The 27,320-nt window shown below is 35.8% G+C and overlaps 1 protein-coding gene across 2 annotated transcripts in view; it reads right to left on the minus strand.

Moving 5' to 3' along the window:
- Positions 1 to 3,547: 3,547 nt before the first annotated feature.
- The window catches only part of LOC120540765 (pantothenate kinase 1), a 51,629-nt gene continuing 27,856 nt past the window's right edge, over positions 3,548 to 27,320 (minus strand). For both annotated transcript variants that reach the window (XM_039771820.1, XM_039771829.1), the window contains exons 2-7: positions 14,711 to 15,063; positions 13,812 to 14,065; positions 12,553 to 12,729; positions 11,294 to 11,417; positions 8,079 to 8,204; positions 3,548 to 4,824 (exon numbers count right to left, since the gene is read on the minus strand). In XM_039771820.1, the coding sequence (XP_039627754.1) occupies positions 4,765 to 4,824; positions 8,079 to 8,204; positions 11,294 to 11,417; positions 12,553 to 12,729; positions 13,812 to 14,065; positions 14,711 to 15,063 (1,094 nt within the window). In that variant the 3' untranslated portion in view covers positions 3,548 to 4,764. The remainder of the gene's footprint in view (positions 4,825 to 8,078; positions 8,205 to 11,293; positions 11,418 to 12,552; positions 12,730 to 13,811; positions 14,066 to 14,710; positions 15,064 to 27,320) is intronic.

A 27,320-nucleotide genomic window follows, 5' to 3' on the forward strand; every position in this document is an offset into this window, starting at 1 on the left:
TTTTGCTACATAATACAATAGGTCCTGTAAAAAGACTACGGCTCAGGGCAAACTTTAATCTGGCTGTTTAAAAAAAAAAAGGTGCAGGAACTGCCATTGTACAGTACCTTCAAGATCAAACGTAAAGCATGTTGGTAGGCTTCAAAAGGTGCAAATTTTAAACCTAAATTTGCTTGCTGATGCTACAGAATGAGAATTCTACCATATTATTATTGCATGTTCACATTGCACACATACAGTAGAATTACTTCCTTCCATATTTGCTTAATGCTAGGTCATGTATTCTAAAGTCAAATTACACATTGTAGAACAGCAGACTACTGACAGAAGTTTCGATACATGCTTCAGGTTCACTTTTCCAGAAGTAGCAACCTTACAGAAAGATACAGTCTGAAGAGTAACAGTACGTGAACCATGACATAACTGAAAAAAGACTCAAAAGGTGATACATTCTGGGAGCACAAAAGACACAATTATCACAAGTACCATATATTCCACCGTCTATACAAGTGACTATCACGGAATAATATTTAATCTATTTTCTCACTGAAGGGAAAAAAAAAAGAAAAACACACCACACAAAACAACAGAACAACACACCCACCCACACAAACAATATCTGCTGGACCACTGGGGTACACCACTAAAACATTTGACCAAGCACCTTGCATTATTATATCTGATGGATCTCTCAGACTATTTCCAAGGACCTGAAAGGCCCGTGACCTAGCATTATCATGTAGCGTGTTGTTATATTCATCTCGGGTCATCGAAAAACAAAGGGTTCCTGCCCCCTGCTGATCTTTTTCAGATAGTGTTACCTTACCTAAACTATCAATTAACAAAAAAATGCAAGCATTGTAGATCATGTTAACAAAAGTCATGATCAGCATAAGCTCACTGGTCCAACATTGGATTCATGCAACCACATTCACATTAATGACTGAATAACATTCTTACGCAGTATTTCATTACGGCATTGGTGGAAAACCAAATCTCCACAGAAACAGGCACAAACAAAATATCAACACTATCAATGCAATGGAATGGGAAAACATTTTTGTTATAAAATCAATGAAGAGGAAAAAATGAACTTTTGAGATTACAGGCAACAATTATTGACACATCAAAAGGCAGTGCAAGTGGCAAGACAAGAAAACAGTTTTTTGGCTTAAAATTGAAGCAATTTCTACTTGCTTAGGTTAAATTATACCGTAAGAATTTTAGTCAAAAAAAAAATGGGTGGAGATATTTCAGCATAAGATTTGTTGGCATGATCACTGTAGCAATGCAGTTTTGATACATTTACCAAAGTATCTTTTAGTTCTGTGCACAAAGGCATGAAGAATAAGTAAAGCTATTTTTAATTTCTGTCTTAACATTTGAAACATCAGCCAACCAAAAGTTATGGTTGCTGAAGGCAATTCTATATAATAAAATAAAACCGATGATACTGGCTTACAGGATTATAGGAATTAGAAAATGCTCATTAAGATAATTTTGAAGACATTGACATTCTAAAGATCTGAAAAGGAGTCCAATGGCATGTCACAATACTTTACAGTAAATTTAGGGAAACCATCATATCAAGTCATTTTTAACACAAAATAAGGTGAAAAGTGTGTATTAATCATTCTTTTAAAGCACCGTTTCAGTAAATGTGAAATACAACTGCTGCCAGATACTGAAGTCAGACTTCACTTATAATAAGTGCAACCTCTCTGCTTTAAACAAAATTTGTACACTAATCATTTACTGCTGCGATTTAAAAATTCTGAATTCCACTGGGATAATGTAAAATGTAGACCTATGTAAATTTTGATGTTGTTGTACTAGATGTTCTTCTTGTGAGAATTCAACGCACCACTGGGTATGATGGGGAGGAGACAATAACAAACACTTCGAGGATTTTGGACCCCAGCCTAGTTTTTTGACAAAAGTTTTTTCTGGCAAACACTTAAACATTTTGTCTTCTTCCTCCTCTCTTTTTGAAACTCATGGACTCGTGTATGTTAAAGGTTGCAGCAGAATTTAACAGCAGGTTTCAGATTCTGTCCTCAAAGAAGAATGCAAGGCTTTTGCTTCATTTACTGTAGGTCACCCTTGTGTGTATGATCAAAGAAAGGTCACTTTCCTAAACACTGTGCAGCAAAAAGGGTCACTAAGGCAGAGAAAAATGAGGATTTGTTTGGAGAGAGACTCACAGGGTGAATAGCTTTGTAGTGTCATTTGAAATCAAGATGTAGTCATGAAATGTCATTAAAATGAAATAAAAATGAATAAAAAAAAACACATACAATGTGATATCTGATGGAAAATTAACACAACATCAAAATGTGAATGGACCCATTTTACCAAAAATCTGAATTCACATCTTAGCTTTTTTCTCTGAATTGTCTACACAGCTGACTACCGTCAGTGCTGAATCTACTGCATAAATACAGCATGTCTGACTTTGACTGTAATCTCTATAGCCTTCCAAAATAATTTATAAATCTCAAAAACGGCTCACTAGATGCTCAATTCTGCCATGAAATAAACCCCTGGCTTTAACCGACTACAATCCACATAAGGTGTGCTAACAGGTAAGTAACAAATAATCAGAATGTTACTTGAAAGACCAGCTTTAAATTAAAGCAAATAAGATGACCTAGATTGGATTTAAGTATACTGGTAAGAGAAGCCAGATGATTATGTACCTCCTTGAGCTAATTTCCTTCAGAAGCTAAAGGGAAACAAGCCTGGCACTGAACACTCTGTGAAACAGAACTTCAAATGCAAGTACACAAAACACCATGTCTATAATGTTTTTCTTGTGTATTAATGACAATGCTCCACACATTTCAACCCCTTTAATACCTCATTATTTATAAATGCTTAGAAACTGTTAAGTGAAAACACTTACAAATTAATTAACAAATATGTTCCTAGACAATACTTGACAGTGAATTATAACATGCTGCAGTTTGGGGAAAGCCAAAAGCAGCTAGACTGTTTACAGTACATTTTGACAAAGAACAAGCGAGTGCAAAAGTCTCAGAACAATAAAAGATTCATACGAGTATGCAAATATGCTCATTAGAATAGCAAACAAGATACCACAAAATCAAAATGGATGCTTTTCAACAAACCTTGGCTTAGTATTTAGAAATTTGACAGTATTTGGGAAAGATTCTTAACTAATGTTTGCAAAATTAGGAGGCTTTGTGCAGAGGTGTTAGAAGAAGGAAACAACCGAGAAGCGCACATTTTTTTTTCTCATCAAGAAAAAGTTTATGATCCCTTAGACCATTTTCGGTCAAAAGTAGGTATACCACTTCACTCCTCAAAAGGTACGTCATGAATTCGTCCCTTTTGAAATTACACTTTAAAGCAGGGAATGTTAACTGACTATGTGTCATCTTAGCATATGAGAAAGTGGAAAGGTCAATACATTTTAAGCAGAACTACAGCCCCCTCAGCAAAGGACTTTGTGCGCATATATCTACATCTTTAAAAAACTAGAGACAACTCTCCATCTACCTTCAGGTTAGGGTTATTTATAAAAATAAATAAATAAATAAAAATAAAGTTGATCAAAGGTGTGATTAGCGTATTACAAATATTGACGGGATGAAATAAATGGGAGGGGATTCAAACTTTTAATAAGCTGAAGAGCAACAAATACTTTATAATAATAAAAGCAAAGCTACAATTACGCCTTATATTTTTCCTGGATGACCCTTGTAAATTTTCAGTTTCAGCCCAGCAATGTCCTGATTCAGAAGCCAAAGCTAACACTCCCCTTTACTAAAATATGTTACTCTCTTATTTCTGGACATTTTGCCATCTGCATGTTTCATTACTCATAAGAAGCCACTACTGCATATTAAAGGAGTTACCTAAAATTATTATGCATTATTGATAGAACAAGCTTCACAATGCACATCTCATTCGATTTCCACCGAATTTGATAAAATGAATGAAATCACATATTCAAGCAAATGTGGCACAGAAAATAAATACCTGTGATTATTTTAATACCAGCAAAGGAAAGGTCACATTACTGAAAGATTCCTACTCAAATTGTTGGTGTATAAGATTTTGTAATCGCTACAATAAAGCCTAGACTTTTATGCATTCTCAAGGCAGTATTAGTTCACAGTGTAGATGAATACCAGCAACAGATCTAGAGCTGGTTTTCCCCCTTCTACAAATGCTCTGCTTGACATACACGATGCATGCTATGGGAGAGTCGGCAAACAGAAAGTGCATACGTGCAAAACCGCAAGACATTAGAAAAAAGATTCAAGAAGAAAACGGGTCCATTCCCCTGGGATTTTTCCTTATTTACAAGACAAGTACTCTATTTCTAGCACAATATAATAACATTTGGCTCTTTAAAGTCAGTAGATTTTGGCTTTAGTGCACCGACATAATTAACAATTAAAAAAGCAAAAGGTAAAAGACAGTTGTCATAATCAACATTCTCACACACACTGCTACGTGTGTGAAACAAATTACAAATATATACATATACTTACATATGTATATATAGATAACAGTTAAAAGAACTAGCTTCAAATTCTTGAAGTTATCTCATTTCAACTTATTTGCACCATATGATAAAAAGATTTACACTTAGATTAACTATCTAAAATAATTAACAATATTTACACATTGAAAGTACAAAAATGCCCTTTCCTGCCAGGGGATGTGGCTTTCTTAAGTCTATAAGCAGCTTATTCATGTACAGGTTAGTTGGATGTTGTTCCAGGTTCTGGCTCAGAGGTCATCAGTCATCTTCAAGAGCTCTAAAAGGGCTCCAACAGCTCCAAAATATCCCTAAAAACAGAAAAAGAAAAATCATACATTTTCAAGTATGTTAGGACAATGAAGATTTCTTTAAATATATCAGATGCCAAATGAATTGCTCGAGTCATTCTGTATCACTGTTAATGGTACACCTTTTATCTTCCACTTGTATGGTATCTTGCTTTGCAAATGGCACTAAATGAAAATATATTGCTGAGGACATGTAAATATATTTTAAAGCCTTTTTCCACTTTAGGTACACAAAAAACACCCTACGGGGAAAAAAAATCAACTACTTGAAATGCAAGTAGTCAAATAAGACACTTTATGTCAGAAGGGACTATTAAGGTAGCCAATGACATCCTTTCACATAACTGAAGACCCCGAAGGTGTTCACAACTGCTCTGCTAGATGACTTGCTCTATGTATCTGCAGTCTTCTTTAAATAATTAATAATTACGCAGCACTTACTGTTATCTAGGTTCCATCTATGTCCCTTTAATCATACTGAGGAACTTGTTTTAAAGTAACAGGTGACATCTACACTTCTTATTAACACTTTTTACCACATGCTCCAATTTAATTAAACTGAAATGCTGCTCTCTTGACTTTCACTAGTTTGACTAAAACTGTACGTAATATTCTCTGTGTGTCCTTGGAAATCCTTAACACCGCTTAAGCATAACCACTCTTGATGTGTGCTCCACACAAAGTGCTGTATAATTTTATATCTTATTTTACTTTACACTGCCTGGTTGTGGAAAGCGACTATTCTATTATGGCACCAAACGCTTTCCTGAGGGTATACTTTGTAGATTCAATATTCCTTCCTTACTTATTTCCCACTGTGCAAGTATACCTAATATTTATACACTGAAATGTCACTTTTTACTCAATCAGTAATACTATCAAATGAGCAGGCTGCCCTCTTAATATAAAGCAGCTGTCTGGAAGCATGTACAAAGGTAAAAATTTACATGGCTTTGGGTGTTGCAATACACAGATCAAAGCAACTGCATTATGACTGTCACATTTTGGGAATTATTATACATAAAAATATCAAGCTGTACAGTCACTCAACTAAATACAAGAATGGAGAATCAGGATACACATTTCTTTTTCCAGTTGCTTGTACCAGCTCATTTGAAAAGATTCACTACTAGCTGAATAACAAATGTGAGGAAAACTGCAGTTGTCACACCCCAGCACCCATACGCCATTTTTTTAGCACCTTGCGGAGTCCATGTCCTGGGGAATTAAGGTTGTACTGGGGGAAGGTGACTGTTACGATTTACCTGATAAAGTGACCACTCAGTGATTTCCCTATGTGTACAACTTCACATGTATTTGTAATAAACTTCATTTGTTACTTATTTGTCCATATTATATTTTCTCTAGACCTTTGTAAATAACTATAACCAACTTTCTTAAAAAAAAAAAAAAAAAAGTGCACAGGAGTATTAATGATAAACTGAGTTAAATAAATTTTAAAGAAAGAAGACCTTATACCTAGTCCATTTCCTTAATTTAATTATTCTGATATGGGGTCACAAGGATACATGGCCTTTGACCTCTGCATTGAGAAAAAGGATAAAAACACCTTTGTCTGGGATGCCACCACCTGGTAAGGCACACTTGTGAACTTACTGCAACATATTGTTAAAGGAAAGCAGAATATCTGAAACACACCCACAGACATGGGCAATCGCCACACAGCTGATCTAGAATCACACCCAGATTTATTGAACTCAAAAAGTAAAAGGATTCTCAGTTATAATAAACACTTGTATAAAGGCCCTGCACCTTGTCCAGGGTTGTTTTATGATCTGTTCCCAGTGCTGTTAGAATAGGATCTGGAACCTGTCTTAATCCTAAACTGGTGTGATTACAAGGGTACAGACAGATTACAAGGGTACAGACAGAAAAAAAGGAGAAAACTGGATCAATAAATTAAATTATTAAAATTAGTGAAAGTTTTGACTTAAGCTATAAAACAAAAATTAAATGGATAATTTGTGGATTAAAAATCAAGTGTCATAATTCCACTAATGCAAAATTACTTTAAATTTAAAATAATCTTGCTTAAATTAAAAGGAAAATTGTAAAACAAGGAAGCCAGAATGTTGGGAGAGTGTTAGTTGTCTGCTAATTCATTACTATAAACGAAAACTGAATTTAGTTGTATATACACTGCTTGCTAGCACATCATTTAATTTAAAGTAAAGGTATTGCACAGAGTAAATGTGAGCATTCAAGAAAATTTTGTAGATATGTATAGACTTGATAATTTGTACAATGTGCATGTAAGATACCTGTACTCTAAGAGATATAAATGGATTTCAGGACTGTTACTATGTAAGTGGTTCAATATCAGGAGAGTAAGTGCATTCACTGTGGCTAATAGGTGCAACTTAAACAATGCTTTCAAAATTTAGGAGAAGGTGAAATTCTGTGAGGACAATATTAGGACAGTAGGGAGGTGCTGAAAATGTATGTGCTTTGCAAGTAATCAATGAAGGGTGATTTATGCACAAGAGCTTTAAAATTCATCTTTGGACTCTTAAGTTCTCATAATGAATAATATTTGTAATCCTATAAGCCAAACTAACTCTGATTTCATACTGTACATCATATTCCTGATAAATATTTAACAAATAGCGTTTAGTGTAAGGATAGCATGGTTTTGGAGTGGTTAAAGCTGCTTCAGTTTTAATGTTTGTTTTCATCTGCATATGTTTTCTTGGTTATCATAAATCCCTTCCCTGTCCAAAAAAACTTCACATTTGCTGGACCACAGACTCCTAATTAACCAGGTGCAATGAAGACATAATCTCACTCTGACACTCTCTTGGAATATCTGAATTAAGAAAACTAAGGGATGAATGTCAACCAATATCCTGTGACTACTCGAACTACCACAGCTTTTGTCTTGCTGCACATCGCATTAACTTCAATTTCTTTCTGACATACCTGACAAAAAAAAAAAAAGTGCACAGGAGTATTAATGATAAACTGAGTTAAATAAATTTTAAAGAAAGAAGACCTTATACCTAGTCCATTTCCTTAATTTAATTATTCTGATATGGGGTCACAAGGATACATGGCCTTTGACCTCTGCATTGAGAAAAAGGATAAAAACACCTTTGTCTGGGATGCCACCACCTGGTAAGGCACACTTGTGAACTTACTGCAACATATTGTTAAAGGAAAGCACAATATCAAACACACCCACAGACATGGGCAATCGCCACACAGTGACGTAGGAGTGAAATCAACAACTGTACCTCATGTTCCAGAAACAGAGCTTTTAGTTGTCCCTTTGACCAAAAATCCATTGCATATGCTAGTAATTTGGTGGACACCATATTGATTCGAAGGAAATTCCCAACAAAGACAATCCGGTCTATTTTCTGTACAAATGATAAGACAAAAACACAAGAAATATTTTGAACATAAGCAGTCTTGATAAAATTTTATATTGCTAATGTAATGAACAGATCTACAATCAACATTGCAATAAATAGAAACTTAAGTAAATACAGTATTTCTTTTCATATCAATAGTGCTTACAGCGCTGCCATCTAGTGGTGAAAATATAAATATACCAAAGTAACAAGTTGCTAATTACAAAACAAGGCAGGTTAAAAATACACAGCACATATTCTTAAAAAAAAAAAAAAATGAATAATGATCCTACAACTCTCCATTAAAATTAAATTATTATTAATATCTACAGAAATATATATATATATATATATATATATATATATATATATATATATATATATATATATATATATATATTACTAGATATAGTCCCAGACGACTGCTTTCAGGAGGGCTTCTCCTGACACTTCCGCCACACCATGAAGTGTCGTCAGGTGGAGCACCTGGAGCTCATCTGGGTCATTATAAAAGGGGCCGCCTCCCTCCAGTAGAGGAATCGGAGATGGGAGGAAGGAGGCAGATCTTGTGAGGAGGGGAGTGGAAGTAAGAAGAAGGAGAAAGAGAAAGAGACAAAGAAAGAGAGTTGTTGGAGGAAGGCATTGTGGTGCTAAGGAGAAATAAAGAAGTGTGTTTTGGACATTCTGTTGTCTGTCTGTGTCCGGGTCGATGCTTTCCACAATATATACAGTGCCCTCTTTGACAGTAAAACCATTCAACCATTCTATGATCTGCTTCTCGCAACTGAAAGAGGGCACCATGGCAGATGTTTGCCGACTTGCAGACCAACCACAAGCGTTACCTGGTAGGTAACCACCCATACAATCAGACTGTGATTCAGACTACGAATGCCATGAATGTAATTACCCTAATCTACATGCTGTCAAATAAATGAACCACACGCCGTGGCGCAACGCAAAGAGACTTTGCCTCTGACATCCGATCCCCGAGATGGGGTGCAGTGTGTGTACGCTTGATGATCCCATAAATAAGACGAAACATTTGTTGCGTACTCTGCATTATTTGACAGTATAACTATTCAACTCTATATTATATATATATATGTCTTGCTCGCTCACACGCACGCACACACACACGCACACAGAAAGGGAAACTGGCTTTTTCATATACCGATGTGTGTGTTTTGTCGTGAACAGATGCAAAAGTTTGGCTAACTTTTTGGTCGTTACCCAATTTGTACGTGTTCAAAGACGTTCGTGAACCGAGGTTCCACTGTACATACTTTCATATGTATGTATGTATTATCTTTCCGTGTCCCACAGGCCCAACATAGTCCCAAAAACACCACCAAACAGAACACCAAAAGCACCCAAAAAAATCACTCCTCTTCCTTCATTCCTCCCAGGCAGTTTTGTCCTCCTTCTCCTCCCGACTCTGGCGCCTGGAGTGGCGACTTTCAGCTCCTTTTATAGCCCATCTGGGCTATAAAAGGCCCCGATGCAACCCAAGGGAGCTGCCAACAAGTGTTCCAGGGGACTTAATGTGCATCCCATGACTGCTCCCCCAGATCCAGTGTCAAAGGGGTGTCCTGACCAGGCATGGGTCCCAGCCATCTGCCACAGCATGTATGTATGTATGTATGTATGTATGTACTATATACACTATAATTCTATATTGTACACTCAACAAACAGATAATGGGTGAGTTTCTTCAGACTGACCTTCAAATTTTATAATGCACCCCAGACTCTACAGTCTGAAATGAAAAGGCCATTTTATTAAACAAGGACTTTGATTAAAGGTTGTATTTTGCCTCTGATTAATAAACTGGTTGAAAATAAAACCAGTAGCCTTAAAGGGTACCTGAAGATAATAGCTTAAAATTCTTGTGTTAATATAAAGTCATACTAAGATGAATAATCCTGGGATAGGAAAAATATATATTTGAATGTAATATGTATAGAATATATCAGGGAATTCTCATTCTTACTGTATGCAACCCTTAGCTGTTAAACTTAAAAAAAATTGCTATAACAATGCCTATTATGAATCCTCTCTTGTACTGAGAGGAATACAGATTAACATAATGTAGCCAGATGCTCTTCTCTCAATGTCTGATTCACTTACAACTTTTGGTTCATGAGTTCAGATGGCCCTTCAACAGGTCTTCTTAGTTGTAACTAAAAAAACTCCAGAAAGCTTAAAATACAGATCATGATACTCAGTTGTCATAACTAGACTAGATCTTTAATCTTTTGAAGCAAATAAATACCTTATTTTACAGGCAGTATTCCAACAGAATTAATTTCAGCAAAACAGAACAAATCCCATGAAATGAAAGGAAATAAGCTAAAATGGACAACTTTGATGATGAACTTAAACAGATTGATGCACTGAAAAGCATTCTTTCACAATTGTGATAATCTCACTTGGGTAAGAATTTAAAAGGAATCACTCAGAAATAGAGTTGAATTACAGAAACTATATACAACAGTTGGCATACCTAGCAAACTCAAAAATACTACACACTAAGTTTAAAACAGAGGGCAAGCATGGGAGTAGCATGTAGAGATTATGTCTTTCAAAAAGTACATAATTTAATTTTGGGTCATTTTTTGCTAAGTATATTCAATATAGGGTTAAACATTGATACTCTCATTCCCAAACTGCAGCAACTCTCTGTGCTTTGATAGCCCTGTACAATGCTGCTTGATCTCCAAGCCACAAGGCAACACTGTAAAGAAGCTGAAAGCACATAGAAACAAGACATCAAAGGCTATCTTCGTGAATCAATGAAATTAACAAATGGCTGCCTCTTCAGATCCAGACAGGATTCGTTGCAGATGTTGCACTTAACTATACTACTATTTTCAGACACAGATGTCAGATTCCATTATTTACATTATATGAGCACTGTATTAGCATGTGGTGAAACTCTGATATCAAGCAAAACTCATTTAAAATTTTTTTTTTCTCCACAGATAAAATAAAGCTAAATAGAAATAGGACACATGTATTAAAAAACCTAATCTTGGAGTATTTTTAACCATCTACTTAAAATCAGAACAAGAACAATTGTCACTGCAGCATCATACCTCATTTACAGCACACATCCGAGCAATGGAGCCAATGTTGTTAGTGATGGTTACAAGAGTTGCTCTTGCAAGATCTTCCTTGCTGATTGTATCACGTTTTTCCTTGCTCATCATGTGACCAAAACTATGTGATAAAATATAAAAATGTAATTATTACCAACCATATGGATAGCATTTACATAGATCACTTCCAATCAAGAATGCAAACAGCAGGGACATCAAATTCTTAACATCTGTTTAAGTTGGATTTTGAAAAAGGAAAATTACAGAAAACACCAGCCTTTGATTTCTCGTGAAAAGCCTTCCAAATCCTTAAGAAAACATGCACACATGCAATTTGAATTATTTATTTATTTGGTCATCTTTCCAAGTCATACAGGTATTTTGAAGATAACAACAGTATTCATTGAATACATAATGTTATTTTCTGCATTTCAAAGTCCCTTCTAAGAGTAAACAATTCTTCAGTGAACATACAATTCCTATTTAGGTGCATTACATCAAACCAGACAAAGAAGGCATCATTTAACAGTTCAGTGGCTACAAAGCATATTCCGTATTTTTAGTAAACACACTATATAAACTAGAGGTGAGAAATGTGTGGCCTTTTATATGCTGCAGCGACTGTGGTTTAGTGTCAACAGCCTATTTATCTATGTACTGTATATCATATGGCTTTAATTAGATTGCTTCTTTACATACTTCCACTTCCCAGAGAAAAGTTAATTATAAATTTTGCTATTCTGAGGAATTAAATGCAAACCTTTATTATTACAGACTTAAGATTTTAGACGCTAGCATTAAATTCTGAACACTCAGTATGAAGCAAGGAAAAGAAATGTTTAACAAAGATGAAAAGTGATAATACAATTTATTTTAAAAATGAAACTGCAGCATTTGGCAATCTCTGAAACACACACATATGCAACATGTATAATCATTAAACACTGCTGCTGCACCACCAACAGTTTTTAACACATTGGCTACTGGGTTATGAACTTGGGAACCTCACAATGTTTCAATCCTAATGTATATGTACCTCCTGAAAGGTCTCTCAGATATTTAGGTTTAGGTTCTTTAGCTTCATCCCCCCTCAAACTCACATCTCTGAACAGAATAACAAATAGTGTATATAGGACAACTGCATAAATAAGGTAAAAGATGGAAAGACTTCCTTAGTTAAAGTATTCTCCTTAAAAGTATTTGCAGCTGCATAGGGTTTAACATTGGTAGAAAACAAAAGAACATTTTCATTTTACCTGGATGCAACAGCAGAACCCTGAAGTCCAAAACGCTCATAATCTCCACCATAGATGTCCCTCACAAGTTTATCCACATTAGTACTATCACCCTTGGCTGCCATCTCCAAAGCTTCTTCAAATGTCTCACAGCCAGTTAGTAAACAGCACAATCCAAGGAATGTTCCTCCTCCAAGACTTCATGAGAAGCACAAAACAGAATAAATAAATAAATCTGTATTCTCCAAAAGCTTTTAACTTACTCTACAGGTTAATGAATAGTTTTGTAAATAAAATAAAAGAACCAAATGTTACAATAAGCACACTTGTAAGCTTGACGTAAGGCTAAAGGGTACAGATTCAAGCATGGGACATAGGTGCAGGAAGGGATGATTTCCTGAAATTCATGTGGACAAAGTAGGTTTCTGGTCAAGCTTGTTATCTTTTCTTTGCAGTATATAATGTGAATAAGCACAATGAGGAATAAATAATAAATCACACCATTATATCCATCTATTCATCCATCCATTTTTGAACCAGCTTTATCTAATGCAGAATCTCAGAGACTTGGAGCCTATCCTAATGGCACTGGGCACAGGAACTAACCTTGTGTACAGTTATTCACACTGGCCAATTTAAAGTCATTACTTAATTTAATCAGTGCATCCTTGACATATAGTAGGAAAGTACAGCATCTGCAGAAAGCTAACACTGACATGGTTAGAATCTTCAAAGTCTACTTAGTCAATCAAACCCTTGCCCAGGTTACCATGAGGCAGTAATACCATGAACCATGCTGCAAGTGCTATTTTATTCAAAATTATGCAGATTAGATATAAAATGCTTTAATTTAATTTACTTAATTAATGAAAGAATGACTAGGACTATTTAATAAACAGAAACATATTAAGTTACAAATGTATCTATAATTATGTTCATTATGAGAGTTTTTTCACTAAACAAAACAACATGTTACTGTTTACTTTAACAACATCCATATATGACAAAAACGTACATCAGAAAACCTAAAACTGCCACAGCTCTAGATAGATAGATAGATAGATAGATAGATAGATACTTTATTAATCCCAAGGGGAAATTCACATATGAACAAAGCAGACATTTTCATTACACAATAAATGTAAGAAGTTAGCAGAGAGGCATAGACATTTCTGCAGCTGCTCTGTGGATTCAGTTTTCTAGATTTTTAAAAATCTTGTACCCAATCACTGCCTGTGGCCTAAGTCATCTGACTGGGTAAAAAGGAAAAGCTAATTTACCTGGTCCCTGTCACTCGCTTATAATTGTCCTTGGAATGAACTGCCAAGATGCTGACCCCTGATCCTATGTTCACAAGGAGCATTGGGAATGGGTTGTCAAGACAGCATGGCCTCTTCAAACAATTCTGAGGGTCAGAGGGGTTTTCGAAAAAGTAACATTCTGGTTGTCCATTAAAATGAACAGAATCCACGTACAGTAGGCCTTGTATCAAACAGTCTAGTTCATCAAGTTTTTGCAATTGCAAGTCAGCCATCTAGGAAAAAAATAAAAAGGGTTATTTGCTGTGATTAGCAAAACCACAGGATCAGACTTATGTCTACACCATATTCTACACTACACTACAGTACAGTACAGTTATGTATCTATAATATATTAAAAAAGCCAATATACCTAAATTCAACATTTGCTATGTAAGCAAAATAAAAATTAAACAGTAGGACTTCCAACTGAAAAAACAAAGGAATCATAACCATTAGTAACTACTGTGATCAAATAAATTACAGAATATACAGGTCAATTAACACCGCTTGACTGAACACTAACAAGCCTACTGAGAAAGTGCCGATGTCCTCTGTATTTTAATGACCTAGATGCAACCATAGTATATTAACATCAACCATAATTATTGGCAATTCAGGTCAATTGCTATTCATATCACAATGCATTACATGACCACAGTTTAGTATATAATAAAATTTCCATAGAGACTTGAGATCAGGAGTGTCAGCTAACAAACCAATAAAGTAAACATTCTGGGCACACTTTAAAGAGCACAAGGAATTATCAACAAAAGAAACAAAACTACATGAGGTGTTGTCTCTGATGTGCCGAGGTTATGTTTAACATAAAAAAAAAAAAGACTGCAAAATGCTACTTGTGTACACCATGGTGCACTTACAGTACGAAAGTCCTCCTCAAACTTGTAAGCCCCTCCACCTGTGGCACAGAGTGTTGTGTGAAGGCTGGAGAAGTTCTTGTCTCTGCCCATTTGGATGAATCTGTGCATTGCTTGGGTAGGAAAGCGAATAAAGTGCAAGTTGCCCTTTCGGCCACACATGGTTAGATTCTTCAATTCTAGATGAACATCTCGAATGCCAGTCTTTCCATAGGCTGTGTTAGATGTCAGATACTTCCTAATACTCTTGAGATTTTCCACCTCTTCCTGCTCTTCTTCAGCAGTGATATCTTTTGGTTCAAAATAAACTAGCTTCACAAGGGTCCCGCCAATGTCCATCCCAAACCAAGGAAAGGCTGCAAGAAAAATAAAATGGAAAGGAAAATAAATAAAACATTTACAGTATCCAACTCATTAAAATCTACATCTATGCTGTAATGGTAAAAATAAATAGATCAATTCAGTCAAATCTGAGAAGCAACTTAAATTCAGTTGATTTAACTGTTATCAGCAAAATATAAACTCATTCATCACAGTTAGTGAAAAAATAAGAAGCAAAGAAAGAAAAAAAACTGAGGAGAGGAGACGTAAATTAAAATTTAATTTCCCACACAGACAGTGTTCACTAGTAGAACACTGAATGGTTGAAAAAATGCTTCCTTTAGGTCAAACAACTGCAGATTCAAATTGTCCCTGATGAACTGAAATAGTTATTACACCACCAACTGCTCAGTTACTATAGAAACCATCTACAAGGAAAAGAAAAAATATCTGCACATTTATGATTAGCCCTGCAAATGCGTTTCAAACGTCTTCTTCAATTGGACACAAATATGTTGAATTTACCCTTCACTTATTTAAATAAACTATTTTCACAGGTTTCTTTGTATTATATTTCAATTTAAAATAAGAATGACTTAGACCACTGGTGGAGACATTTTGTTCATTCTTATTGTTAAGATGTAGGTTAGCTAAGCCATTTTTCCAAAGAAAACAGTTCCCTGAAAGGTTTGCAATTTTTTAATATATTGGTTTATGTGCTTAGGCAGGTGAAAGTTAAGAGCCAATGAGTACTCTGCCAAGAAGCTTGTGTGTCTTATGTGTTATATACCATGACAGAATGTGTGTGTAGTTTGGGGGGGTTACACAAGATTGTGGCTTAACTTTCCATGCTAGGAAAGCATTTGTACATGAACAGCAGCACAGGCTTTGCTAAATAGTACGTCATTGGCCGTCAGAAGCAAAAAGATTGAGCTCACAGTATTTTGGAAAATCTAAAACTGTGCTGAAAAGCTTTAATAATTTCATCTACTTTGCCATTCCTTGCATTTTCTAGCCATGTACTCTGAAATTCTCAGAAAATGGTATCAGGAACTTTTGTCATTAAGTTGGACATCCCAATATGTCTCCTATCTAGAAGTCATGTGATGTGCCACAAGCTGCAGGAAAGTGTGGTCATCTACATTATTGTGCAAAACCTTGTATTCCTGAACGATGGAGTCATATCCTCACCAATACACACTTTAGTTCAGGACCATTAAGCATCACAGAGGGTGGCAAAGTCAGCTTGGAATATTACTAGGACACAGTTCCCTCATATTATAGGCTTCTTTATCACATGTTGCCTTGAAAAAGTCAAAGGTGTTATTAAAGACCTCAGCTGTCCTGTACCAACATTTTTCTGACTGCTCTAGTCTGACAAAAGGTACAGGAGCATTTATATCACTAGAGTCAAGGATAGTTTTTAACCTGAGGTCATTAGCTGCTCTTAAATGACTTTGCCCCTCACCTCTTTTTATTTTTAATTTTACTATGGTCAGATGTTGTATTTACAGTTTCATGATGTTTTCAACATGTGCTATTATCTCGTCATAGGTACCACGTACATAGGTGATATATAAGAATGAATATGTCATTGCACTGTGAGTGTGATTGTAAACCTGAACTATACTGTAAGAGTTTCTGCAGCTTTTCCATAATCTCCAACTACCCCACAACATTGCCCTGGAAAAACAGAATATGAAAATGGATTGCATTAAGAAATTATTTAAACCCAGTTACCTTCTACACATTTTAAGCAGCAAACTCATGCTAAAATCATTTTAAATAATTCCCCTCCCCATCTAGCAACACTCAATACCCCAGGATTGACAGAGAGAAAAACATTTTTTTTAGCAAAGTATACAAAGTATTCAGGCCCTTCAATCAGTACTTCGCTGAAGCACCTTTGGCAAGGGTTGCAGCCTAGAGTCTTCTTAGCTATGATGCAATAAGCTTAGCACACCTGGATTTGGGGACTTTCTGCTATTCTTCTATGCAGGTCCTCTCAAGCTCTGTCTGGTTGGATAGAGACCATCTGTAGACATCTGTTTTAAAGTTTCCACATAGATGTTCAAATGGTTTCAAGTCTGAGCTATGGCTGGACCCTTCAAGAAAATTTACAGAATTGACCCTAAGCCAGCTCATTCTGTGCTGTCTGCACTTTGTGCTTAAGTCCAATGCCCTGTTGGAAGGTGAACCTTCAGCCTAGAGCGCACAGGAGCAGGTTTTCATGAAGGCTATATCTGTATTTTGTGCTGTTCAGCTTTTCCTCAATGTTGACTAGTTTCCCAGTTACTGCCACCACCTTGATTCACCATTGGAATTGTATTGAACAGGTGATGAGTGGTGCCTAGTTTTCTCCAGACGTTGCCTGAAGAAGGGGCCCGAGTTGCCTCGAAAGCTTGCATATTGTAATCTTTTTAGTTATCCAATAAAAGGTGTCATTTTGCTTGGCTTTTCTCTACATTCATAATGGCTAACATGGTACAAAACCCTAGTACTCCAGACGTGATTAAAGCTGAACAGTTCAACCTTAGTTTGCATTAGACCAGAAAATTTCTTACAGTGTGAGAGTCCATCTGTTTTTTTTTATTTCTTCCCAAAGTCCAATATGGCAATAACACTCAACCCAAATGTGTATGCGTCCAGGATGGAGGAAGAACCCCATGTGAACCCTTGAGAACTTCTTTTGCTAAATCCATACATTCAGTGGCCTGGATAGGATCTCAAAACATAACCCCAAGCTGCTGCAAAGAAAATCAATTTAAACACAACCATCTACATTTTAAGGATAAGTACTTTGTTGACTACAAAGTAATAATTAACAGCTGCACAGTGTCATAAAATGAAAATTCAATGTAGAGTGAACTAATGTAAGAGTACAAACTGCCAAGCATAGGAGTGGATTTGGATACAAATTGCTGCGGGTATGTGTAAGTTTAGGTTTGACTTTCAAAACTGCACAAAACCTAATTTACTGCATTAGTATACTACAAAAAAGTCTCCCTACCATAACTGAAGAGTAACAAAACATGTGGCAATGATAGTAGATGCTTCACGTGATGACACTGACTTGGCTAGAAGTGCACATGATAAACAACAAATGTTGTTATTCCAGTTTTCTTCCAATAAAAAGTTTACAGAAGATAACACTGATAGCACTAACCAATTAAGTCAAGCACCCTTTCCTATTAAAGCAAGAATCCTATAATGGGTGAGCAGTGCTTACATACATTTAAAATAAAATTATAAAAGCATTTTTCATTATGCTTTTTACCCCCCACCCCAAACTGGCAAACAGTGAATGTGAAAATTATAAGTTACATTGCAGACAGTGCTGATCTCTGCAAAACTAAATAAAAAAAATTATAAATTGGAACTCCAGACATAAGCTTCCACATCACAGAAGAAACAGAGCACCTATTGCTTAAGTAAAGTAATTCTTATTATGAACATGGTAAAAATGTTATTAAGATGCTAGTCCTGCCGATACATAAAAGAGAAGCTTCAAATGCAACTTAAGAATCAGTAATATATCTAGAACAAAAGTCACTAATGATAAAGAAATAACACATATTTAAGGAATATTATAAGATGCTGTATACCTCAGAATGTAATGAAGCACCAACTATAGAATTTGTGATAAAATAGAAGTACCACAGCTTCAAAAGACATGCACAGATAAACAGGATAGACAACTGGATAGACAACTCTCTGCGATTCAGAACAATGACAAATCCACACAAAGTACAAACTGCTGGCCCAGATGGTAATCCAGCTGAATTTTATAAAAATCTCTTTGTTAAATTCGGTCCAAGTATGTTAGTTAAACTCATGGAAGATAACCTCCTACTAAGAAACTATGCCAGACGTCAAATTAATGTTTCCTGCCATTAAATATAAAACCCACTTAGAATGTAATTTCTTGCTGATCAATAATGTTAAGATTTTGGACAAAGCTTTACCAAACAGAATCAAGTTCTTTATTTTATAATCTTGCAAGATCAAATTTTGTTAAAGGCAAATTCTAACATTTTTTTTAATTTATAGCATTGTCAATGTAATTTATAACTCAACAATAATAGTTCTCATTATGTCTCAATTCAGAAAAAGCCATTGAGAGAAATAAGTCAGGTCGTTTAGTCACAGTATTATATGTATATTTGAATTTGGATATATATATACAGTAATCCCTCCTCGATCGCGGGGGTTGCGTTCCAGACCCCCCCGCAATAGGTGAAAATCCGCGAAGTAGAAACCATATGTTTGTATGGTTATTTTTATATATTTTAAGCCCTTATGAACTTGCCCACACTGTTTATAAATATTCCCCGCAGAGTTATACAGCATAATCCCTTTGTATTCTCTTAGATATTAGGTAAGATTCATTGAAATTATGTATACACTGTTTATATACAGTAAAACCTAAATATTATTTTAAAGATATTGAGTGTCTCCGATATCACATGTTACAGCCATTACGATAGACAGGCCGCCAGCAATAAATACGTACAATGCAAGAAAAATAGTATACAGTAAATGTGTGTACAGTGACACTAAACGCACGTACATGTACTAAGTACTGTAAGTAGAAAATTAATTATGGTTACTCACCAACAATGACACGATGACTTGTCCGATAACTGAGTTTTATTTTACTGCACAACAAAGGAGAGCGTTACAGCCCTTAAAGGAGCCACTTCAGGCGATTGTGTAGCACTGCCGTTGTTCTTCTTCTGGCAGTCTTCAATGCAAATCCCTAAAGCAGATTCCATCCGGACTACTGCCTTATTACATCCACTTACAACTTGTTTTGCACCCTGGTTAAAAGGACACTGCGGCCGTAGATCTTATATTCCTTTCCTACTTTTAAATAAAAAGAATCGTAGCCTTCAACAAATCCAAAACGTTTACCTTTTCGCAATCATTAACATCTTCCGCTTTGCTTGGGCACGGCCCCTGAAGCAGTAGCAGATCGTTTTGGAGCCATAATGAAGGGCTTGACTATGCACAAAGATAAACACAAAAGAGCACAACTCTTTACACAGCGAAACACGTTGATGCTGAATGAGCGAGACGAGACTTCCTGGTTAACACTGCATTCAGCAGGCAGGAACTTAACTGCGTGCTCTGATTGGTTAGCTTCTCAGTCATCCGCCAATAGCGTCCATTGTATGAAATCAACTGGGCAAACCAACTGAGGAAGTGTGTACAGGAAGTAAAAAGACACATTGTCCGCAGAACCTGCGAAGCAGCGAAAAATCCGCGTTATATATTTAGTTATGCTTTCATATAAAATCCGCGATAGAGCGAAACCGCGAAAGTCAAAGCGCGATATAGCGAGGGATTACTGTAGTTCAAACTGTGAGATTCAAGTCTAGAAACTACTATTAATATAAACACAATAAATCTGGTTATTTTCCTAAAGAATTTGAAAAAGGACGTGGCTGTCCTTTGCAACCAACACCTTCACATTCATTTTATCTAAACAATCAAGTTATTTAATTTTAAGATAAGGGCTTGAATAAAAATATTCCTTCTTTGTGAAGATGATATGGTACTTCACATTACTTATCCATAGTTGCCATGTACATATTCATTAACTGCATTAAAGTGACTCCATAAAAGTTTCAGGATTCATGATAAACTTGATTAAGAGAATATTATTTCCTGCCTTGCATGTCCACATACATATATACACACAAAAACACACACAAAGAAAGGAAGGATTATACTCATTTGCCCCAAGGTGAAATTAAAAAATGTCAATTCTCTAACTATCTCAAACAGTTCATACATAGAAATTACAATTAAACACAACTTAAGCACCAGTTCCAATTTAACTTCAGCACCTTTTGAAGAAAGTGTTTAACAAATATTTATCAGATGAACAGGGGTGCATTCCAAAACGCAAGCATATAAAATCAAGATTTAGCTAAATAAGTCTCACTTGAATAAACCTCATATTTCAATTGAGATTCAATCTCTTCTGCAAACAAGAAGTGTTTCTCATTAACTCAAGACTGGTTTAGGCAATCCATGATTGCACATACTCATGATATGTAGGCAGCCCTGAGAACTGATCATTGACAACATCTATCATAGTTCAAAAAGCACAAAGGAGAGTTTAACAATTATAAATTGAACACCTGTGACTTTAAGTGTGATGTTGATGGGATAGCAAGGTGTATTATGGGGCAGTTTAGAAAAATTTAGAGTACTATTTAATTGTCATGAAAATAAAGAACATATAATGGAGGAAATAATGCTCTTTTCAGTTCTTGATCAAGAAATAGAATGTAATCAATAATATCAGAAAAGGGAATGTGTCTGCTATTATGAATGAGAGAGAGAGAGAGAGAGAGAGAGAGAGAGAGAGAGATGTATTGATTTTATAGGGTGCAGGGATGAAAAACGTCTGTTGAAAATTGCACTTTCCTCATTCCCACTTTCATCAACCCTAGTTTGTGTATAGATGCTCATCCCACTTTATTGCTGTCTTGGGCATCCCTAAGCATTTCAACTCTTCGAAACATTTTTCAAGATGCTGCATCCTCTTTTTTCTTAATCTATACTAATAAAAGGCAAAGAAAGGACTGACTGACTGGACTGACTGACTCATCACTAATTCTCCAACTTCCCGTGTAGGAAGAAGGCTGAAATTTGGCAGGCTCATTCCTTACAGCTTACTTACAAAAGTTGGGCAGGTTTCATTTTTAAATTCTACGCGTAATGGTCATAACTGGAAGCTATTTTTCTCCATATACTGTAATGGAGTTGAGCTGGATGGCCGTGGTTTGGCGGAGTTTCGTGTGACATCATCACGCCTCCCACGTAATCACGTAAACTGACTATAAACGCAGTACGTAGAAAACCAGGAAGAGCTCCAAAAAGCGCTGTGGAAAACATGCATTATATATTTGAGAAGGCAGCGAAACAATAAGAAGCGAGCGACTGACATATACAACCATATTGATGAGTTCTGCTACTTCAGAAACAAAGCATGGTGTAAACCTAAAGTTTAAATTAAGTTCATAGACAGGCTGCTGCTGGCGTTTGTAATTTAGTGCCTGCCCATATAAGGCCGTCCGTCAGCGGCAATCCAATAGAAACACTGCCGCTAAATATTCACGGGTGAAGGACTGTGCTTATGCAGAGGAAGATGAGATGGTCAGGGTGGTGTTTGGCACAAACTCAGCGAAACTGCGAGAGAAACTTTTAAGTGCCGGGTCTTAGCTAACATTACATACAGCCGTGGACATCACAAGAGATGGCACCAGCACAGCTGGGAACCTTCGATGCATGAACACCAAGCGGCTCACGTGAACTAATGCAGTGCACAGACAAAAAGCAACAGTTCCAAAGAGTGCTGAACAAAAATCGAATTACACAATTGAGAAGGCAGCAAAAAAATATGAAGCGTCTGATACATGCAAGCATATTCATAAGTGCAGCTACTGTGGAAACAAAGCACACGGTAGAAAAAGTAAATGTCCCGCTAAAGAAAGACAGTGTAAAATAAAACCCGTGCATGCAGTTTGTCACATCTCAGATAAAGAGGAAGATGAGCTGTTTATTGATGCAGTAAGAAACGAATCGATGAATGAAACCTGTCATCTTTACAACGATTGACAAACACGGAATGTAACTTGAAAAACACATTGTACAAATACGAACCTGATTGAAAGAAATAATGATAATCAAATCCTTGATGACAGCAACACTCAATAACACTCACAAAACAATTACTGTATATTGACAATCATGTTACGTTATTTTTAAAATGTTCCCTTTTCTTTTTCATAACTTCTTTAACACTACTTCTCCGCTGTGAAGCGCAGTATATGTAGAGTATGTACAGTATTGCATATGTACAGTATGTATATGTGTGTATATATATGTAATGTTTATATATGTGTGTGTGTGTGTATATATGACAACAATTACATTGACAATCATGTTACGTTATTTTCAAAATGTTTCCTTTTCTTTTTCATTAATTCTTTAACACACTACTTCTCCGCTGCGAAGCACGGGTATTTTGCTAGTCTATGATATTTTCTCAAAACTTACAATGGTTTCCCATCTTCAACTCTTCCCTTTCATCCACTTTACAACGTCTGTAACTCACTACTACTCTACCTTTAGACCAGTGGCATCTCTATATGCTTGTCTATGCATAGTTTTATATCAACCTTTACCAATTCTCTCTGTTTGGCAGCTGTTCTCTAAACACCCCCACTTTTTTTGGAAACATTTTTATTACTATTTTATATTTGTCTAAGAAGTCCAATCTTCAACACATTCGATTTAAGATGGTTCAGCACCATCTTTTACTCCCCAAAAGTGTTTTTTGCCATGGGTTTGTCCACTGCTCTTTGCTGTCCCTTCTAACAGTTGAGTACCCCAAGTTCTCTTGACTATCCTTAACATTATTACACCTTTCTTTCCTTACATTTTTCTTTTACAGGACCTCTCATCTCTCCCCTCTCTTCTATTCTGTAGTGGCTATTTTATCTAGGCACAACATCTGGAAAGATATCTTTTACACTCACCTGACAATTTGATGTTTCTATCTACTTTGGCAAGCTTCATTTTTAATCTTATTCTTCTGGAACTCTCAGCAGTGTTGATCAATGAGTGATCTGTCTCATATATTACAGAATGGTGTGCTATTGTGCAAATTCTGTGGAGCCAGATGGCCTGTGCTGGCCATTGCATTGTTCTTCTTTCTACTTAGGTTTTATCTAAAGAGGGTCTGACTTCTAGGCTGTATTTCCATCCTAAATTTGCTAAGGCAGCTTTTATGACCCTTTTAAAAAGGGAAAATTGCGTGGTTGAGGTGGAATAGGGAAGGCAGGTATTTATTTACTGTTATTACTGTCATTATTGTCTACTTTTGACATTTTACTTTATGAGACACCAGGAGATTTACTTGACATCACAATGTAGGCCTAATTGAATGGAAATGGAAATGCCAAAGTGTTTGTGCTGTACTTAAACAATACTTGTTATAAACAACCAGAGTTTTCACCCATTCATTACATTTTCAAGGTATGGGTATGAAGCAGATGATTCTGCAGGGTAGTTTAAAGTTAACCTAAATTTTTATGTGTTGAATTTAACCACAAACATCTGCACAAATATCATCTTTACAAGTACCAGACACAACTTGCCAGTTTTTATAATGAGTGATTTTATTTTACTGGCAGATCCTCAATTATAGAATATTTAGTATTTTCTATACTTTAGTTTAGGGGAAAAACAATACAGACAAATATAAAAATAATGAGGATGAATGTAATTAATCATAGAGGTGTGCAATTAAATCTGAATTTCCCCATAGGATTCTAGATTTCCCCATGGGATTAATAACGTTTATCTAATCTAAATCTATTTAACATGTCACTCTTTAGTATTAATATTATTATATAATACATAAAAATATTATTATGACACGTCAAAGATGAAAATGGACTTTCTTTCTAGTCTTTGCTTGTGTTGGTGGCTTGAAAGCATTATGCAATACATAGGCTCCTACCGGAATTACATTTTAAAGAAAAGAGCATATTACAGATCCTAAAATGACTTGAAGTGTGGCATTATTCTTGTACATTACATTATTTTCAACATCTCTTCAGTACTTTAGTGTTAGAGGTCTACTAATTTAGAACTGGTACTTTTCAAATTTTTAACATTAAGAAACGCACCCTTTATCATATCTTTTCCTTTTGCTTATTGCAAAAAATAAAGGGACAAATGAATTAATAGTGTATTACATTTAAATTATTACTTCTTGTCATTTTCAATAAATAGTACAGCTTTTAATGTTTTACCATTATGGAACAGAAACCAGATTGCATTAACATTAGATATACTAAAAAACAATCATGTCACTGCTACAGAAAAGTGGGTGACAAAAAACAATTTAAATGCTGTACATTAATTTTTGCCAATTTCAGTTAGTTATGTTATTGATAGTTATGTTCGTTACAAGATGGTAAAATATAATCAGATTGTAATGAGAATTTAGAAACATTACAAATAAAACCTCAAGGGAAAACATTCTGAGGATTGTGTTTCTCATAGAACTGGAGTTTCATAAACTCTCAATTCACAGTACTCCTCTAGGCCCACCTTCAGCCTGTTTAAAGGTCGACTTACCCTAATCCTTATAGCAGGACATGAAAGTGGTGCAAATAAGTCCAGTTCCCCAATTTAAGTGAGCCTTTTTCGCCAAGTGCACTTTGTGGAATACCTTACAGTTCTCAGTCTCATACTAATCTGTACAATCAACACTGATAAAGTCAACAGAGCCTTTTCACAAAATACAGAAGTATCAACAAATTAGCCTACTTCATGTCATCCAGCAATTGATTGTGTTTATTACACACCTCTGTCCTTACACAAAAAAATTATAGCAATACAAGAAGTATTGTTGAAAGCATTCCATAACAAATGTACCAAACTGTTGGGTTTGATTTGAAGAAGATATTACATTGAATGCCAGAATTCTATGGACTTCATTTAGTGCAAATCAATTTGTAAAACCAATAAAAATTAAATTGACAATTCCTTTACTTGTGTAATACAGTAATATGAAAAAGTTTGGGAACCCCTCTCAGCCTGCATAATAATTTACTTTCAGCAAAAAAGATAACAGTGGTATGTCTTTCATTTCCTTGGAACATCGGAGTACTGGGGTGTTTTCCAAATAAAGATTTTTAGTGAAGCAGTATTTAGTTGTATGAAATTAAATCAAATGTGAAAAACTGGCTGTGCAAAAATTTGGGTACCCTTGTAATTTTGCTGATTTGAATGCATGTAACTGCTCAATACTGATTACTTGCAACACCAAATTGGTTGGATTAGCTCGTTAAGCCTTGCACTTCATAGACAGGTGTGTCCAGTCATGAAAAAAGGAATTTAAGGTGGTCAATTGCAAGTTGTGCTTCCCTTTGACTCTCCTCTGAAGAGTGACAGCATGGGATCCTCAAAGCAACTCTCAAAAGATCTGAAAACAAAGATTGTTCAGTATCGTGATTTAAGGGAAGGCTACAAAAAGCTATCTCAGAGGATAAAACTGTAAGGATTGTAATCAGGAAATGGAAGGCCACAGGCACAGTTGCTGTTAAACCCAGGTCTGGCAGGCCAAGAAAAATACAGGAGCGCAATATGCGCAGGATTGTGAGAATGGTTACAGACAACTCACAGATCACCTCCAAAGACCTGCAAGAACATCTTGCTGAAGATGGTGTATCTGTACACTGTTCTACAATTCAGTGCAATTTGCACAAAGAACATCTGTATGGCAGGCTGATGAGAAAGAATCCCTTTCTGCACTCATGCCACAAACATAGTCGCTTGTTGTAAGAAAATGTTCATTTTCAAAATGTCCAGATTCATTTTGGAACAGAGTGCTTTGGACTAATGAGACAAAAATTGAGTTATATGGTCATAACAAAAAGCGCTTTGCAAGGCAGAAGAAAACCACATTCCAAGAAAAACACCTGCTACCTACTGTCAAATTTGGTGGAGGTTCCCTCATGTGGTGGGGCTGTGTGGCTAATTCAGGGACTGGGACCCTTGTTAAAGTTGAGGGTCAGATGAATTCAACCCAATATCTTCAGGATGATGTTCAAGCATCAGTCACAAAGTTGAAGTTACGCAGGGGTTGAATATTCCAACAAGACAATGGCCCAAAACACAGTTTGAAATCTGCGAAGGCATTCATGCAGAGGGAGAAGTACAATGTTCTGGAATGGTCGTCACGGTGAGTATCATCGAAAACCTATGGGTTGATTTGAAGCAGCCTGTAAATGCTCGGCAGCCATCAAATTTAACTGAAGAGATTTTGTATGGAGGTAAGAATGGTCAAAAATACCTCCATCCAGAATCCAAACACTCATCTATAGGAGGTGTCTAGAGGCCGTTATATTTGCAAAATGAGGCTCAACTAAGTATTGATGTAATATCTCTGTTGAGGTACCCAAATTTATGCACCTGTCTAATTTTGTTATGATTTATATTGCATATTTTGTTAATCCAATAAACTTCATGTCACTGCTGAAATACTACTGTTTCCATAAGGCATGTTATACAGTAAAAGGAAGTTGCTACTTTGAAAGCTCAGCCAATGAAACAAAAATCCAAAGAATTAAGTGGGGTTCCCAAACTTTTCCATATGCCTGTGTATAATATATATGAATATGTTGAGCATTAAAGCCCAGAGACACACCCAGCTGTTTCAGATTTCTATTTCTGCTAACCATTTGACAGAATGACATATGAA

This window comes from Polypterus senegalus, chromosome 1 (assembly GCF_016835505.1).
Source record: "Polypterus senegalus isolate Bchr_013 chromosome 1, ASM1683550v1, whole genome shotgun sequence".
NCBI lineage: Eukaryota > Metazoa > Chordata > Cladistia > Polypteriformes > Polypteridae > Polypterus > Polypterus senegalus.